This window comes from Esox lucius, chromosome 19, assembly GCF_011004845.1.
Source record: "Esox lucius isolate fEsoLuc1 chromosome 19, fEsoLuc1.pri, whole genome shotgun sequence".
Taxonomy (NCBI): domain Eukaryota; kingdom Metazoa; phylum Chordata; class Actinopteri; order Esociformes; family Esocidae; genus Esox; species Esox lucius.
In genome coordinates, this window is record NC_047587.1 from 10,085,004 (window position 1) to 10,100,936 (window position 15,933).

The window sequence follows — 15,933 nt, forward strand, 5'->3', positions numbered from 1 at the left end:
TGATTGAATGTCGAGATGCTATACCGACACACAGCAAACATATAGCTTTGTGGCGTAGTGGTTAAAGAAACAGCCTCTGACACGGGGGCAGGCCTGGGTTTGAATCCAGTGAGGGAACAACATTTATCACAAAATTGCTGGCCGGCTGAACTAGCCTTGCCCGGTTCCTTTTCTGGCTTATTGTTTAAGACCTTTGAAAAGATTAATTAAGACAATTTAAGACAAATACCTTTTATTTAGATAATTTAAGAATTTTTAAGGACCGGCAGACCCCGTTTCAGGTCTTGCTAAAAAGCCCTCAGAAAGTTGTAGCTCATTCAGAACGCTGCTGCTTGAGTTCTAACAAAAACGAAGTATGATGAACACATTACAGAAAATCTTAGGACTCGGGACTTGCTCCCTGTATCTCACAGAACAGATTTTAAGATACTGCTAGTCGTCTATGAATCACTGAATGCTTCAGGGCCAGCGACATCCCAGACCTCTCTCACTCTAAACCCTCTAGTCTAGACCCCTCGGGTCATCAAGGTCTGGCGTGCTAACCGTTCCGAGAGTAAGGACAAAGGCTGGTGAGGCAGCATGCGTATAGTCATTAGTTGTAACCAACGGCCAGAAAAACTCAGACTTGCTCCAACATTGACCCCATCAAATTTAGTAGGCTAAAAATCTGTTTTCTACTGCACTTCACGAATGTTTTAATAACCTTTTAGCCATTGTAAATGTGATGTTTTTATTTATATGCTATTGTCTTTTAAGCTACATATATTTCTGTTATTTCGATTACTTTTTCGAATGTAAAGCACTTTGAATTGCCTTGAGTATGAAATGTGCTATACAAATAAACTTGATTTGCCGGAATGTACAACGCTGTTCCCAAAAACATAGGGATGATGTGTAAAATGCAAAAAAAAACAATCACAATGCAATGATGTGCAAATCATTCATTCCAATATGTAATTGAAAATAGTACAATGGCGACGTGTCAAATGTTGGAATAATTTTTTTGGAATAATACATGCCCACATTGATTTTGATGCCAGCAACATGTTTCAAAAAAGTTGGGACAGGGCATGTTAACCAATGTGTTGCATCACCTCTTTTTTAAACAACACTCTGTAAGCATTTGGGAACTGAGGAGACAAATTACTGTGGTTTTGAAAAACTTTTGCTTGACATAGGATTTCAGCTGCTCAACAGCGCGGGGTATCCTTTGTCATACTGCGCCAAATTTTTTCAATGGGTGACAGGTCTGGACTGCAGGCAGGCCAGTCAAGCACCCGGACTAATTTACTACAGAGCCATGCTGTTGTAATACATGCAGAATGTGGTGTAGCATTGGTTTTGCTGAAACAAGCAAAGCCTTCCCTGAAAAAGACGGTGTCTGGAAGTTCAGCATTTGTTGCGCCAAAACCTGTATGTATTGTTCTGCATTATGGTGCCATCAACAGATATGCAAGTCACCCATGTCATGTGCACTATTGCACCACCAATACCATCATGGAAGCCATCTTTTGAACTGCATGTTGATAACAAGCCTAATTTTGATTATCATAGGTACTCTTCAATCGTGAGTGACGGAATCTAAAACAAAAATCCAGAAAATCCCATTGTATGATTTTTAAGTAATGAATTTGCATTTTATTGCATGACATAAGTATTTGATACATCAGAAAAGCAGAACTTAATATTTGGTACAGAAACCTGTTTGCAATTACATATATCATACATTTCATGTAGTTCTTGACCAGGTTTGCACACACTGCAGCAGGGATTTTGGCCCACTCCTTCATACAAACCTTCTCCAGATCCTTCAGGTTTCGGGGCTGTCGCTGGGCAATACGGACTTTCAGCTCCCTCCAAAGATTTTCCATTAGGTTCAGGTCTGGAGACTGGCTAGGCCACTCCAGGACCTTGAGATGCTTCTTACGGAGCCATTCCTTAGTTGCCCTGGTTGTGTGTTTCAGGTCGTTGTCATGCTGGAAGACCCAGCCATGACCCATCTTCAATGTTCTTACTGAGGGAAGGAGGTTGTTGGCCAAGATCTCGCAATACATGGCCCCATCCATCCTCCCCTCAATACGGTGCAGTCATCCTGTCCCCTTTGCAGAAAAGCATCCCCAAAGAATTATGTTTCCACCTCCATGCTTCACGGCTGAGATGGTGTTCTTAGGGTTGTACTCATCCTCCTTCTTCCACCAAACACGGCGAGTGGAGTTTAGACCAAAAAGCTCTATTTTTGTCTCATCAGACCACATGACCTTCTCCAATTCCTCCTCTGGATCATCCAGATGGTCATTGGCAAACTTCAGACAGGCTTTACATGTTCTGGCTTGAGCAGGGGGACCTTGCGTGCGCTGCAGGATTTTAATCCATGACGGCGTAGCGTGTTAGTAATGGTTTTCTTTGAGACTGTGGTCCCAGCTCTCTACAGTTCATTGACCAGGTTCTACCGTGTAGTTCTGGGCTGATCCCTCACCTTCCTCATGATCACTGATGCCCACGAGGTGAGATCTTGCATGAAGCCCCAGACCGAGGGAGATTGACCGTCATCTTGAACTTCTTCCATTTTCTAATAATTGCGCCAAGAGTTGTTGCCTTCTCACCAAGCTGCTTGCCTATTGTCCTGTAGCCCATCAGGGCCTTGTGGTAGGTGATCTAACTGGTTGGTAGGTGATCAAATACTTATGTTATGCAATAAAATGCTAATTAAAAACTCAATTTACTTACAATGTGATTTTTGGGATTTTTGTTTTAGATTCTGCCTGTCACAGTTGAAGTGTACATATGATAAAAATTACAGACCTCTACATGCTTTATAAGTAGGAAAACCTGCTAAATTGGCAGTGTATCACACACTTGTTCTCCCCACTGTATGTTTTTTTCTTTACATGGTAGAGTTTTAACTTGCATTTCAGGATGTTGCAACATACCGTGTACACAGACAATGGTTTTCAGAAGTGCTCTTTTTATACCCAATCATGTCACTGACCTGTTGCCAATTAATTAGTTGTGAGATGTTCCACCAGATTTTTTCCAGACCGCATAAGCAGTACTATTTTCTGCTGAATATAGGGTTTAAATTATGTGCACATCATTGCATTCTGTTTTTCTTGAAATTTTACACAGCGTCCCAACATTTTGGAAACAGGGTTGTTGGAACAAGACTGGGACGTAGAAACAAGACCGGGATGTAAGAACAAGACAGGGTGTAGGAATGAGAACAATAATAATAACAGCAACCACAAAAGGTTGGGGCTAACTGATTATTTCTCACACATGTAGACTACTGTACACATGTATGAACTGGAAAAGTTTTTTTTGCCTATCCCAGTCTCCTGTTCAGAGCCAGCCTGACGAAGACTAAACAGAAAAGTTACATATACAAGTGATTACATGATACGTGTTAACTGATTAACCATTTAATCAGGTCACTTGAGCCTAATGCCTCATTATTATTTTTCCAAACAGTATGTCTTTCTTTGATTCTTCCACATTTGACTGCGAAGAAAGAGAGGTTAATGAACAAACTACACAGTTTGGATTTCTGGGTGTGTGTCAATGACAGCGGGTGCATCTTATCGGTACTCATGGTCCGGCTCCATTGCTATTCCCATGATCAGTTCAATGAGTGGTTGTCGTTTTAATCTCATAAGGAGTACAGAAGGACCTGTGGCTTGTCTTGGCTCTCTTGGGAGAATGAGAGAAATCACGTCACCATCACGCCACCAACATTTCCTAACGAGTGTCATGTGGGTCGGATCCCAGAAGGTTGTGAAGCAAGTGTGGAAGAGTGGGGAAAGGTCCGCCCAAAGATTAGCATAATGGGAAGATCTAATATCATTGTATAACCATACTGTATATAAGTGTGTCCGATGCTTGGAAGCAGGTTGTTCTGCAGCTTATTAAGGTAATAAAACCATGCTGAAGTCTAATATTGAATTCACAAACTCCTGAGTTGTTTGAGCTTTTTTGTGGGGAAAAAGGGAACAATACAGTGGTACCTGGGCTGTTATAACAGCAGCAGTGTCTCTCAGCTCAGCGTGGAAGAGTGTAACTCCTTCAGAGTTGCCATAGGCCTCTGGATGGCCTCCCTGTCTAGTGCTCTTCTCCCCGGATACTCAGTTTCTAAGGCCTGTTCTAGAATGATTCACAGTTGTGACATTGTCTCTCACAATTTCTAAATAATGGATTGCGCTCCGGGGGATATTCATTGCCTTGGAAATGTTATATCCTACCTCTGATTAATTATTTAGAAGAACCTTATTTTGGATTTGCTTTGAATGCTTCCTCATTGTCATGATTGTCGTTATTTATTTTAGGAATAAAAAAAAAAAAAAAACTGTGGGACCGCCAAGTGCATACAGGTGGACTCTACAAATAATTACGTGATTTCTGAAAACTGGTTGGACCACAGCTCTTTCAGGTGCATCATAGCAAAGGGGGTGAATACTTATGCAATCAATGATTGTCTGTTTAATTACTTATCTAATTTGTACATTTTATTTTCACTTTTACATTATGGACTTGGTGTTGATCACTGGCAAAAACTCCAAATTAAATCCATCTTGGTTTACAGGGGTGAATACTTTTGGGATTTTAACCTGCAACCTTTCATTAATGGCTCAAAAATCTAACTCGCTTGCCCCCCATATTGATCCTCACAATCCCAATACACAAAACCTACAAACACTAAGCCCGGGCTAATTAGTACACATGATGGAACAACACACACACACAGCAAGGAATTCTAGCCCCATGAGGTAAACAAACTCCACTCAACAATAACTACAACAACACTAAACTAAAAAGCCTTACATGCCATTCCCCTTTTTCAGTTGGATTTATAGTAGCTTCAAGGTGCCAGAATGTGTTCCTCCAAAAGGCACATGGAATTAATATCTCTCCAAACTTAAAATAATAAGTATTTAGATGGTGCCTGTATAGAACTATGTCTAACTTGACCCAGTATGATGAATACCTTGGTAGTCTGAAGGGAGGGTTGCTTCATACATTCACTTGGTATCCATACGTGCCAAAACATGTAGCTAACTGCAAGTCTACAATAATACTGTGAAGTGGGTGTAACATTTCAAAGTGGCTTACAGGGCGGCGTATTGGGAGTGTGATGAGATGCATGGCTACAAATGTCAGAGAAGCCAAAAGCTTTTCTAAATACATCAAGGCAGAGAGAGCGGGAAGTAGTGTTAGGAAAGTTGCTCAAGGTGCTTGTTTTTTTCGGAGAAAAAACTCATAGTATTTCAACAACAAATGTTTAATTCAAGTCGAACTAGAACCTAATCAGTAACAGGTTGGGGCTGTTTGCAAACTGCAACCTGAAAATATTGCGTGGAAAATGTTTCCCGTTTCCATAAAGTTATAGCAGGTTCTAATGAACAATAGTTGTTAATTTGGCGTGTAGGATTCACATACTGACTACTACAATTTCTTAATCTATTGTAGGTCTTGGTCTACTTCATCCTTCCAGTTAGATATTAAATGGTATAATAATTATTATAATAAATAATTCCCATTAGCCTGGCTGAACTGTAAAGGCGCTGCGTGTTTACAGACTAAATAGGTTTGAGGGTTAATTTGTCATTCAGTGGCCGGAATGAAGGCGAGATAAATATACAAAGCTTCACAGGACCCACTGTTAGTGTGCTGCATTTATAGCAGGACTACATTCGATCTACACTCTCCTAAAGGATTATTAGGAACACCATACTAATACTGTGTTTGACCCCCTTTCGCCTTCAGAACTGCCTTAAATCTATGTGGCATTGATTCAACAAAGTGCTGAAAGCATTCTTTAGAAATGTTGGCCCATATTGATAGGATAGCATCTTGCAGTTGGAGATTTGTGGGATGCACATCCAGGGCACAAAGCTCCCGTTCCACCATATCCCAAAGATGCTCTATTGGGTTGAGATCTGGTGACTGTGAGGGCCATTTCAGTACAGTGAACTCATTGTCATGTTCAAGAAACCAATTTGAAATGATTCAAGCTTTGTGACATGGTGCGTTATCCTGCTGGAAGTAGCCATCAGAGGATGGGTACATGGTGGAAATAAAGGGATGGACATGGTCAGAAACAATGCTCAGGTAGGCCGCGGCATTTAAACAATGCCCAATTGGCACTAAGGGGCCTAAAGTGTGCCAAGAAAACATCCCCCACACCATTACACCACCACAAGCCTGCACAGTGGTATCAAGGCATGATGGATCCATGTTCTCATTCTGTTTACGCCAAATTCTGACTCTACCATCTGAATGTCTCAACAGAAATCGAGACTCTTCAGACCAGGCAACATTCTTCCAGTCTTCAACCATCCAATTTTGGTGAGCTTGTGCAAATTGTAGCCTCTTTTTCCTATTTGTAGTGGAGTTGAGTGGTACCCGGTGGGGTCTTCTGCTGTTGTAGCCCATCCGCCTCAAGCTTGTGCGTGTTGTGGCTTCACAAATGCTTTGCTGCATACCTCGGTTGTAACGAGTGGTTATTTCAGTCAAAGTTGCTCTTCTATCAGCTTGAATCAGTCGGCCCATTCTCCTCTGACCTCTAGCATCAACAAGGTGTTTTCGCCCACAGGACTGCTGCATACTGGATGTTTTTCCCTTTTCACACCATTCTTTGTAAACCCTAGAAATGGTTGTGCGTGAAAATCCCAGTGACTGAGCAGATTGTGAAATACTGAAGCAACTGCCATGTGATTGGTTGATTAGATAATTGCATTAATGAGAAATTGAACAGATGTTCCTAATAATCTTTTAGGTGAGTGTATTTGTATGTTCTTAAATGGGATTTGGAGTGGATCGAGGTCTACTCCGGAGATTCTCACTACCGATGTCCCCCAGGGCTCGATTCTAGGCCCCCTCCTCTTCAAACACCTAGTCACCTGACACCATTAAATCCTTTCGTAACATCTCTTTTGTTACCTCGCAAGCTTCTCATATTGTTTTTAGGAGTGGCAAGATACCTAATGGTACATTTGATATTCTCCATTGTGTGACATGTATCAGCCTCTCACAAGGTGCAGCTTTAGGACATATGGGGCATCTTTTAGTAATCTACAATTCTCATGCAATCTTCATACTAGGATTGTAAACATGTTTTTAGTAATCCAATATGTACTGAAGATCTTGAAAATGTTCAGGGCTTGGTGTTTTTTGTACCTGAATATATGTTGTGCAAATTAAGATCACAGTCAAATCTACACATCTTCATGTTATCGGACACAAAGAGATCAAAGAAGACTAACAATGACTTACAAAGACTAACAGATATTGAGCATGGAGGATACAGAGAGGATAGGTAAAGTTGCAGGTACTGCCATTTAAAAATATGTATACTGTGGGGCAAAAAAGTATTTAGTCAGCCACCAATTGTGCAAGTTCTCCCACTTAAAAAGATGAGAGAGGCCTGTCATTTTCATCATAGGTACACTTCAACTATGAGAGACAAAATGAGAAAAATAATTCCTCCAGAAAATCACATTGTAGGATTTTTTATGAATTTATATTTATATATTTATATACCCTTTGTTGGCAATGACAAACGTTTTCTGTAAGTCTTCACAAGGTTTTCACACACTGTTGCTGGTATTTTGGCCCATTCCTCCATGCAGATCACATGCAGAGCAGTGATGTTTTCACTCAAAATCTCACGATACATGGCCCCATTCATTATTTCCTTTACACAGATCAGTCGTCCGGGTCCCTTTGCAGAAAAACAGCCCCAAAGCATGATGTTTCCACCCCCATGCTTCATAGTAGGTATGGTGTTCTTAGGATGCAACTCAGTATTCATTCTCCTCCAAACACGATGAGTTGAGTTTTTACCAAAAAGTTATATTTTGGTTTCATCTGACCATATGACATTCTCCCAATCCTCTTCTAGACCATCCAAATGCTCTCTAGCAAACCTCAGATGGGCCTAGACATGTACTGGCTTAAGCAGGGGGACACTTCTGGCACTGCAGGATTTGAGTCCCTGGCAGCGTAGTGTTACTGATGGTAGCCTTTGGTACTTTGGTCCCAGCTCTCTGCAGGTCATTCACTAGGTCCCCCCATGTGGTTCTGGGATTGTTGCTCAACGTTCTTGTGATAATTTTGACCCCATGGGGTGAGATCTTGCATGGAGTCCCGGATCGACGGAGATTATCAGTGGTCTTGTATGTCTTACATTTTCTTATAATTGCTCCCACAGTTGATTTCTTCACACCAAGCTGCTTACCTATTGCAGATTCAGTCTTCCCAGCCTGGTGCAGGTCTACAATTTGGTTTCTGGTGTCCTTTGACAGCTCTTTGGTCTTGGCCATAGTGGAGTATGGAGTGTGACTGTTTGAGGTTGTGGACAGGTGTCTTTTATACTGATAACAAGTTCAAAAAGGTGCCATTAATACAGGTAACGAGTGGAGGACAGAAGAGCCTCTTAAAGAAGAGGTTACAGGTGTGTGAGAGACAGAAATCTTACTTGTTTGTAGGTGACCAAATACTTATTTTACAGAGGAATTTACCAATGAATTCATAAAAAAATCCTTGTCTCTCATAGTTGAAGTGTACCTATGATGAAAATTACAGGCCTCTATCATCTTTTTAAGTGGGAGAACTTGCACAATTGGTAACTGACTAAATACTTTTTTGCCCCACTGTATTTCAGTCTGCCTACTAATGTCTGTTGCCATACTTAAACAATGTCAGCTGCTATCCTGAAGTCATAAATTAGGAAACAACTGTAATATTACACTTGTAGGTGTATATCATGCACCCTCTGCTAAATATGAATCCACACTAGTTAACTGATCTTCCAGCAACTTGCGTCACTTGTGGTGATAATTTTAGGACATTTAAACTTCGACCGGGAAACACAGAACACAGATAATATAAAATACTTATATACTAAACTAAATCTTACACAATTCATTACTAAGCCAACGATGCCCAATCTTAAGGTGCCGACAAAATCTACATTTTAAATATTGCTGTAATACAGGGTGAAACTGCAAGAGACCTAGTAGGTGTCAGCCCGACTTTCCTGTATAAATAACTAAAAACAATTATGCATCTATTTTATACTTTACCATACTGACACCCATGAGAGGCCAGCGTTCAACAATAAAAATGGCCCGCTGGCCTGGGGCCAGTAAAACCTTACATTGGGCCAGTAAATAAAGACAGTCGCTGGCCCAGAAGGACACGGAACCTTATTAAAAAATTTGCTTGTCATCTTTGTCACTCTTCCCACTTCGATTTTCGCTTGTTCTTGCATTACAATGAGCTTCTCCCCTCCGGCTCCGGCACACCAACGATGTCGTCCTTTTGGTCAATAACATTTGATGCCTCGTCTGTTTTGACCAATCACAATCCATACTTCATTCTAGAGCAGGACCCAAATATGATGACGTACGAGGCAAAGCAAATTACATCATTTTAGTTTTTCGTGGAAAGAACAGGTTCAATTGGTTGAAAATGATAATGGCAAGGGACACATGTACTGCCGTTCAATGTTGTGCGTTCCCAACGAAAGCTGTTAATGCAGGGTCGTTTATTAAGGGAACGATCAACTATCAAAATATTGCTCTTAAATCACTGCAGCATGTCGTGTTTATTGCGGCCAAACGAGCTTTTGACAACCAGGGTCCAAAATTGAAATCCGCCAAGCACCAAATGCAGGTAGACTTTGTTTGGCAGGTAAATCTCAGAAGGCTATCCATCACACTGGTGGGTAAATATTTGTACCCAATGTTTCCCTCTTATTGTAATCAGAGCAGCTGACTGCAGCGCTGCTAAGTTGTGATGTGCCACAACAGAAAAATTGAATATTTGTGTTGAACTGTCAATAAGTGCCAGTCTCATTGATAGAAAGAAGGCGGCCATCGTCTGAACGACAGCCCAAAATAGGAAGCAAGCTAACTAACTGTCACAACTCGATAGCTACAATGGATTAACGTCATGCAGGAATCATCTCAATTTTCTCAATAAAAGGTACTGAAAATAATGTATACGTGACAAAAATGGCAATTTATTATTTTGGCTGGCAAAAAATATGCTTGATTCTTTCGAAAAGTTAGTTTCGGACACTGTTGACAACACTGCGGCTGCACCAATGGACGTCTGCCCGCTCCGAATGAATGAGGTGACGCGTAGCCAAACGGTCTCATTAGCTGCAGTATTTCGCTGTTAGATTAGATTAAGGTTTATGAGTGATTTCATATTTTTTGTGATTCCTAGATCTAATAAACATAGTTTAGATGCTCAATGGCAAAATGTTTTCGGGTGCCCCAGAAATGATGAAGAGGAAATATGGTCTGTGTGCTAGAAGCATTGTCAGGAAGGACACTGTAGCGTGCATTAGCTGCTCAAGTGGACATGGACAACAGGGCAGATTTAACAATATAAAAGTTATTTTATTCAAGTGTGTATCCACATATTATACAGCTCTGGAAAAAATTAAGAGACCACTGAACCTTTTTCTTTCCTTTCCAAAAAAGTTGAAAGGGAAAGCTTTGAATATTAACATCATGTCAAGTTTGAATATTTCTTTAGACACCCTTAACCATTTTGTTAAACTGAGTAACATTTCTTATTAAATTTCCCTCCACCACAAATAGCATCTATGAACTGTACGGCTTTTGCCACTGGCCATTTTAGCAGCTTATTAGCCATTTGTGAATGACATTGACATAATAACTACTCTATCAATATAGGTGACGATAACAGACTTTTTCTTCAAGTGAATAGACGAGAGAATCGTGTAGTCAGCAAAGTGTTTGTCTATCTGGAAAAAATCCTAAAATATAATTTGAAAATCCACCAGAAATAGTAGCAATATAACAGTAAACACTTTCATTTTAGGCTTATAAAGTAGCTACAGAAGGTTTTAGCCAGCAAGGTTTTTGTCTATCCTGAACAAATCCTCTTTTGCCACTGGCCGTTTTAACAGCTAATTAGCCATTCATGAATGACATTGATACAGTACCTATCAATATAGGTGATGATAGTGATTGCCATTCGAGGCTTCATTACCATTCTTCTAGCAGCAGGATATTATGCTATCAGTGCTAACTCAGATTTTCTATTTCAAAATAAAAGCCATCATTGAAATATATTGGGTAATATAGTTAACAATCTAGTCTGTACATTATGTTTAATGTCCGTTCCAATGTTAATCTTGTCTGTTCTTCTTCACAGACTAGATTGTTAATTAATTGCCTTAAACATTTCAATGATGGCCTTTATTGAGATAAAGAAAATCTGAGTGCTGCCAGCATAATATCCTGTGGCTAAAATAACGCTAATGAAGTCTTGAATAGCCACAATACTGTATAACCGTAAACAGTTTTAGTTGAGGCTTTCTATAGCGTAGCTACTGAATATTGTAGTTTTTGTCTATCTTGACCCAAAAAGCATACTGGGATGCGTAAAAATCTACAAGAAATCGTTGCACTGTAACCGTAAACAGTTTTATTGTGGCCCACAGTTACAATTATTAAATATTGCCATGCTCACTGGATTCGACTTTGGGTCTCCCACGAGTGGCACAGTCTTTAACCACTACGCCATGGCGCTACACATATTACAAACAGCTACACATTTTACAAGTCGCTAGACACCATTCAGCCATGTGTTGAACTGACTAATGTTTCTTATTAAGTTTACCTACACCACAAATAGTGTCTATGAACTATGGCTTTTGCCACTGGCCGTTTTAACAGCTTATTAGCCAGTAATAGGCTTACTAGTATCTACTAACTTCCTAGAAATAGTAATAAGAATTGAGCAATTGCTAATGAGACTGAAGATGAACCTTTCCTTGCCAAAGCCAATTCATTTCATGGCACAAAAACATTAGTTTTTTCTTTCATTTGTGAATGACCTTGATAAAATAACTATAGGTGACGATAACTGCAAAGACGAGAGAATAGTGGAAACCAACTGCCCAAGGGGTTTTGACAAAGCCTATAGTAGTACCCCCAAAAGCATGCACAGATGTGTACCTTTGAAAATCCACCAGAAACAGTATATAACCTTAAACAGTTTAGTTCAGGCTTACTGGTTGCATCCATCAGCTAGCTTTTAGTGATTTTTTTTAGCGGTCCTAGCTACCTACAGGAAGGGAACGTGAGTTTCATCCCTTCCTTCTAGCCACTACCAACATACTGTAGGCTGCCTGTCCTGCAACGACATGTGAAACACAACTGTCCCAGCATCACTACATAAGTGCAGATGAATCACTGTGACATATGTATTACGAATGTTGAATGCATAGAAATTGTATATTTTGAGACCACATTTCATTTCATACAAACACCCCCTTTCTCTCCAAAGCAAACCATTCTTTCAGAGGAAAGACTGCTACAAATGTCCATGTGCAGTCTTCAGTTGTTTCCAGTGCCAGGACTAGGACAGAGCCTGCATGTTGAACTGAATCACAAATATGCACTTAAAGGTTACTGACGAGATCCATTAGCCTAACATATTTTTACTGGCCCTAGGCCAGCTGGCTGATGTTAATGTTGGATCTTAGCTATCTAAAGTACACCAATTTCTGCTAAAGTGCACCAAAAAAAATTAAGGACATCAGCTTTATTTGCTTGATCATTGACTTCACTACATTTTTCAACTTAGGCACTCATTGTAACGGTCACTGTAAAACTCTGTTTCACCAAAGTTTTACACCAAAGTAAGATAATATAATGACTACTAAGTAATCTGCACCATGGAATCAAACTTTTTTTTTTTTTTTTTATAAATTACTGCCGGTAAGTCAATTATGCTTATCTTTCACGAAAATCAATCTGAAATGTATGAGACATGATCCCGACATTATGATGTTCCTTGTTACTATCAGGATTGTGAAAAACAAGTTTACACCACCTTCCAATCACTCCACAAGGTATCTGATTACTTGCATAGCAGACAGTCTCCCTCTCTCAAGAACACCTATAAAACAAACACGATCATGATTCCCATGTGATTAATCCCACTGTCAAATGTCAACTTTCTCACCCCTATCTGTTTATCTAGGCCCATCTCACAACACATCCACCCACTAGCAGCCTGAAACCAGTTAATTGAGGGGGAATGCGGTTATATCAGTCTAAGGTGTGTGGTACAAAGCAGAGACTTGCCAGCAAACAGTAACACAACCACCTATGACGCGGACGTCACTGCAGTCTCAGGGCAGATTGGAAGAAAGACAGACAGGTGGTTGGAAACCCAGTATGAGTTGTTCAAAGTTATGTGGCCTTTTGAAGTCCCTGTTCAGTTGCATGAAAAAAACAGTGCAAGCGTACATTAGACACTCCCACTGACAAGGGAGCATTTATACGCCTTATTTGCCTTTTCTTTGAAAAACCTGTGTGTCTGTGTCAGTAATTATTGGTAAAAAAAAACCTCAAACGGTAGACTCACCAATGGAGTGGTCGGCTCCTTTAGATCTGGTGTAGGTCAGGAATGCAGCCAGGAGGAAGATGGAGGAGAGGAGTTCTGCTCTTCCCACGACACCAGTCACCTGTCAGGGGAACCAAAAATGTAAAACGTTCAGTCAACATTTCTGGCACAAATATGTCCTTATCTCGTCAATCCACCAAGAAGGTACACTCTCCCTACGACACGGATCACCTGCATAAAGCTGAAAGTATACAGTCAAAGTGAACGTTCATGGCACGACCAGGTTCTCTCAGGAATCAATCAATCATTTCATCCTTTAAAACACTTCCTCCTGAGTCTGTCTGGAGTTCATGGATGTCAACATGTCTTTTAGGCATTCCAGGAATCTGCAGCAACATGAAAATCCATGACAAAGTCTAATATTAACCTAATATATACAACCAGCTGTGAAAACAACAAGGCCTTTAAATCAAAAAGATGCCCAGCACCTAAACTAGAGCTAAATCATGGAGGGAGACAACAGGGGTACCTCAAAGGGGCAGGTCAAACAGTTAAAAACGACATGTGAATAATGACTGCCATCTACTGGTAACTCAGGGAACTGACCACACATCCAGCTTCATCTAGAGCAGCGGTGGCAGGTACATTTACCCTGGATCAGGATAACTAATTTGTGTCGTATGGGGAGAACACCTTTGGAAAGGCACTGCGGTCCTACCTGAACATCACAAATAAGAACTTTTAAAATTTGTCTATGATGTGCCACAGAAATGAAAAGATTTTAAAAGATTTAAGACTGGACCAAAACTTGCCACTCAATAAATAACCTGCGTGAGGTTGGCCCCCCAACCAACGCAAAACTTCGGCAAAATAGGTTTAACCATTTGTGCTGGTCTGTGCCTTACATTTTTTTGTCTGCGCTGTTTCTGTGTTTTAAATACTAGATATTTAATTATAGGTGATGACGTCACAAGTCACCCAACCTGCTCCAAAAATTGACTCAAAATAGGCTTAATCATGTGTTCCGTTTGTGTCTGTAAAAGTGTTGTTTCTGCGTCTTTCTTAGCAATACAGCTAAAGATGCAATGACAGAGCTATAGTGGAAAGAAAGTAAAGCCAATGCGCTAGCCAGGAGAAATGTAGATTATGTACCAAAAACTGAAGTTGCACAAACAAAACTTTTACCTGAACAAACAGAGCAAAAACAAAATCGGCCTAATTCGAGTACATTTTGAGCATGTTGGGGGTCATGTTGATGTCATCACCTAAAACTAAATGTCTATTAATATAAAACACAGCAGTGGTAAAAAAAAAAAAAAACTTTAAATGGCCCAAATGGAGAATAAACAAACAAGACTATTTTGGGTCAATGTCAAAATGTGCGCCTTCCGAAGCACATCCGATTCCCATCTGGTCCTTATCACACTGTTCACTTTACCAGGAAGTCTAGAAAATAATCTTCCAACTTCTATCTTGATGGATTTTACAAGCTGCCACAAGGAGTCACTAGAGCTTGGCGAGGCAAAGCAACCATATCTGATTACTCACCCCCCAAAAACCCAGACAGAGCTGACCGATTGCTCAGCCCTCCTCTGGATCTGTGGGCTAATCCACAAGTAGTGTTCAAACCCTGCAATGCCAATTTCAAAACCCATGACTTAACTTGGAACAGTCCAAAAAAGGCATCCTCCTTCATAATCTCACAGCACCTTTTAAGGCCCTGTGATTTCTGCATTGCTGGGAATGTGGACTAATTCACAGAAATCAGCCAACAAAAACAATTAAACGATTAAACAACGGTACTGAATATGTTAGTAAATCAACTAAATGTACTGATCTTGCATCAGGTAATGAAAACACAAGAACAAAACCTATCAATGATTACTATTTTCCTGCATTGTTCTGACACAGCACAGTAATAACCTCTCTTTGGGTGGGTGTGTGTCCAATAAAAAGTACCTAATACCTACCTGGTAGAAAGAGAATTATTCTTTTCATCAGTCCAGAGAACATTTGTTTAGCCAACTCAGCAGATATATGAGCGCAATAGAAATGCTACTAACCAAAGGTCTCTTAGAGAACTAAATGTGTTACGCAAATTTTTCTAGACCACAAGTCCTTTTGATATGGTACAAGCATTGTTATGCATAAAGCAGTATACTTAATACAGCTCTGGAAAAAATTAAGAGTGCAGCAGTCTCTTAATTTTTTCCGGAGCTGTATTTACTAAGGCGAAAACTGCCTCCAAACATTTTAATTACCAGATATTTGAGAAATGACTGTCCTCCGGTGTGACAATATGAACGGTGTGTGTAAACCTTAGGGCATCCAACAAGGTGCTCAGAAGGACAACGACATTACAGACAAATTAGCCTGTCAATTTGAACGACAATCTCACCGCACCTACAGTATCATGTGTCTTCAGTGAGGGTAAATTAATTTCAGCAGGTGATCATTACTGTAATGTACTGGCTCCAGTTTAGTATTAATGGAGCAGTAATCTGGTGGTGGTATTTGTTTTTACACACTGTTCTCTTAGGCAAT

General features: G+C 40.2%; 1 protein-coding gene across 5 annotated transcripts in view; it reads right to left on the reverse strand.

Moving 5' to 3' along the window:
- tmtc3 (transmembrane O-mannosyltransferase targeting cadherins 3) overlaps positions 1-15,933 on the reverse strand; it is a 71,158-nt gene that overhangs the window by 43,832 nt on the left and 11,393 nt on the right. For all 5 annotated transcript variants that reach the window (XM_010883616.5, XM_020040226.3, XM_010883614.5 and 2 more), the window contains exon 4: positions 13,411-13,510. In XM_010883616.5, the coding sequence (XP_010881918.1) occupies positions 13,411-13,510 (100 nt within the window). The remainder of the gene's footprint in view (positions 1-13,410; positions 13,511-15,933) is intronic.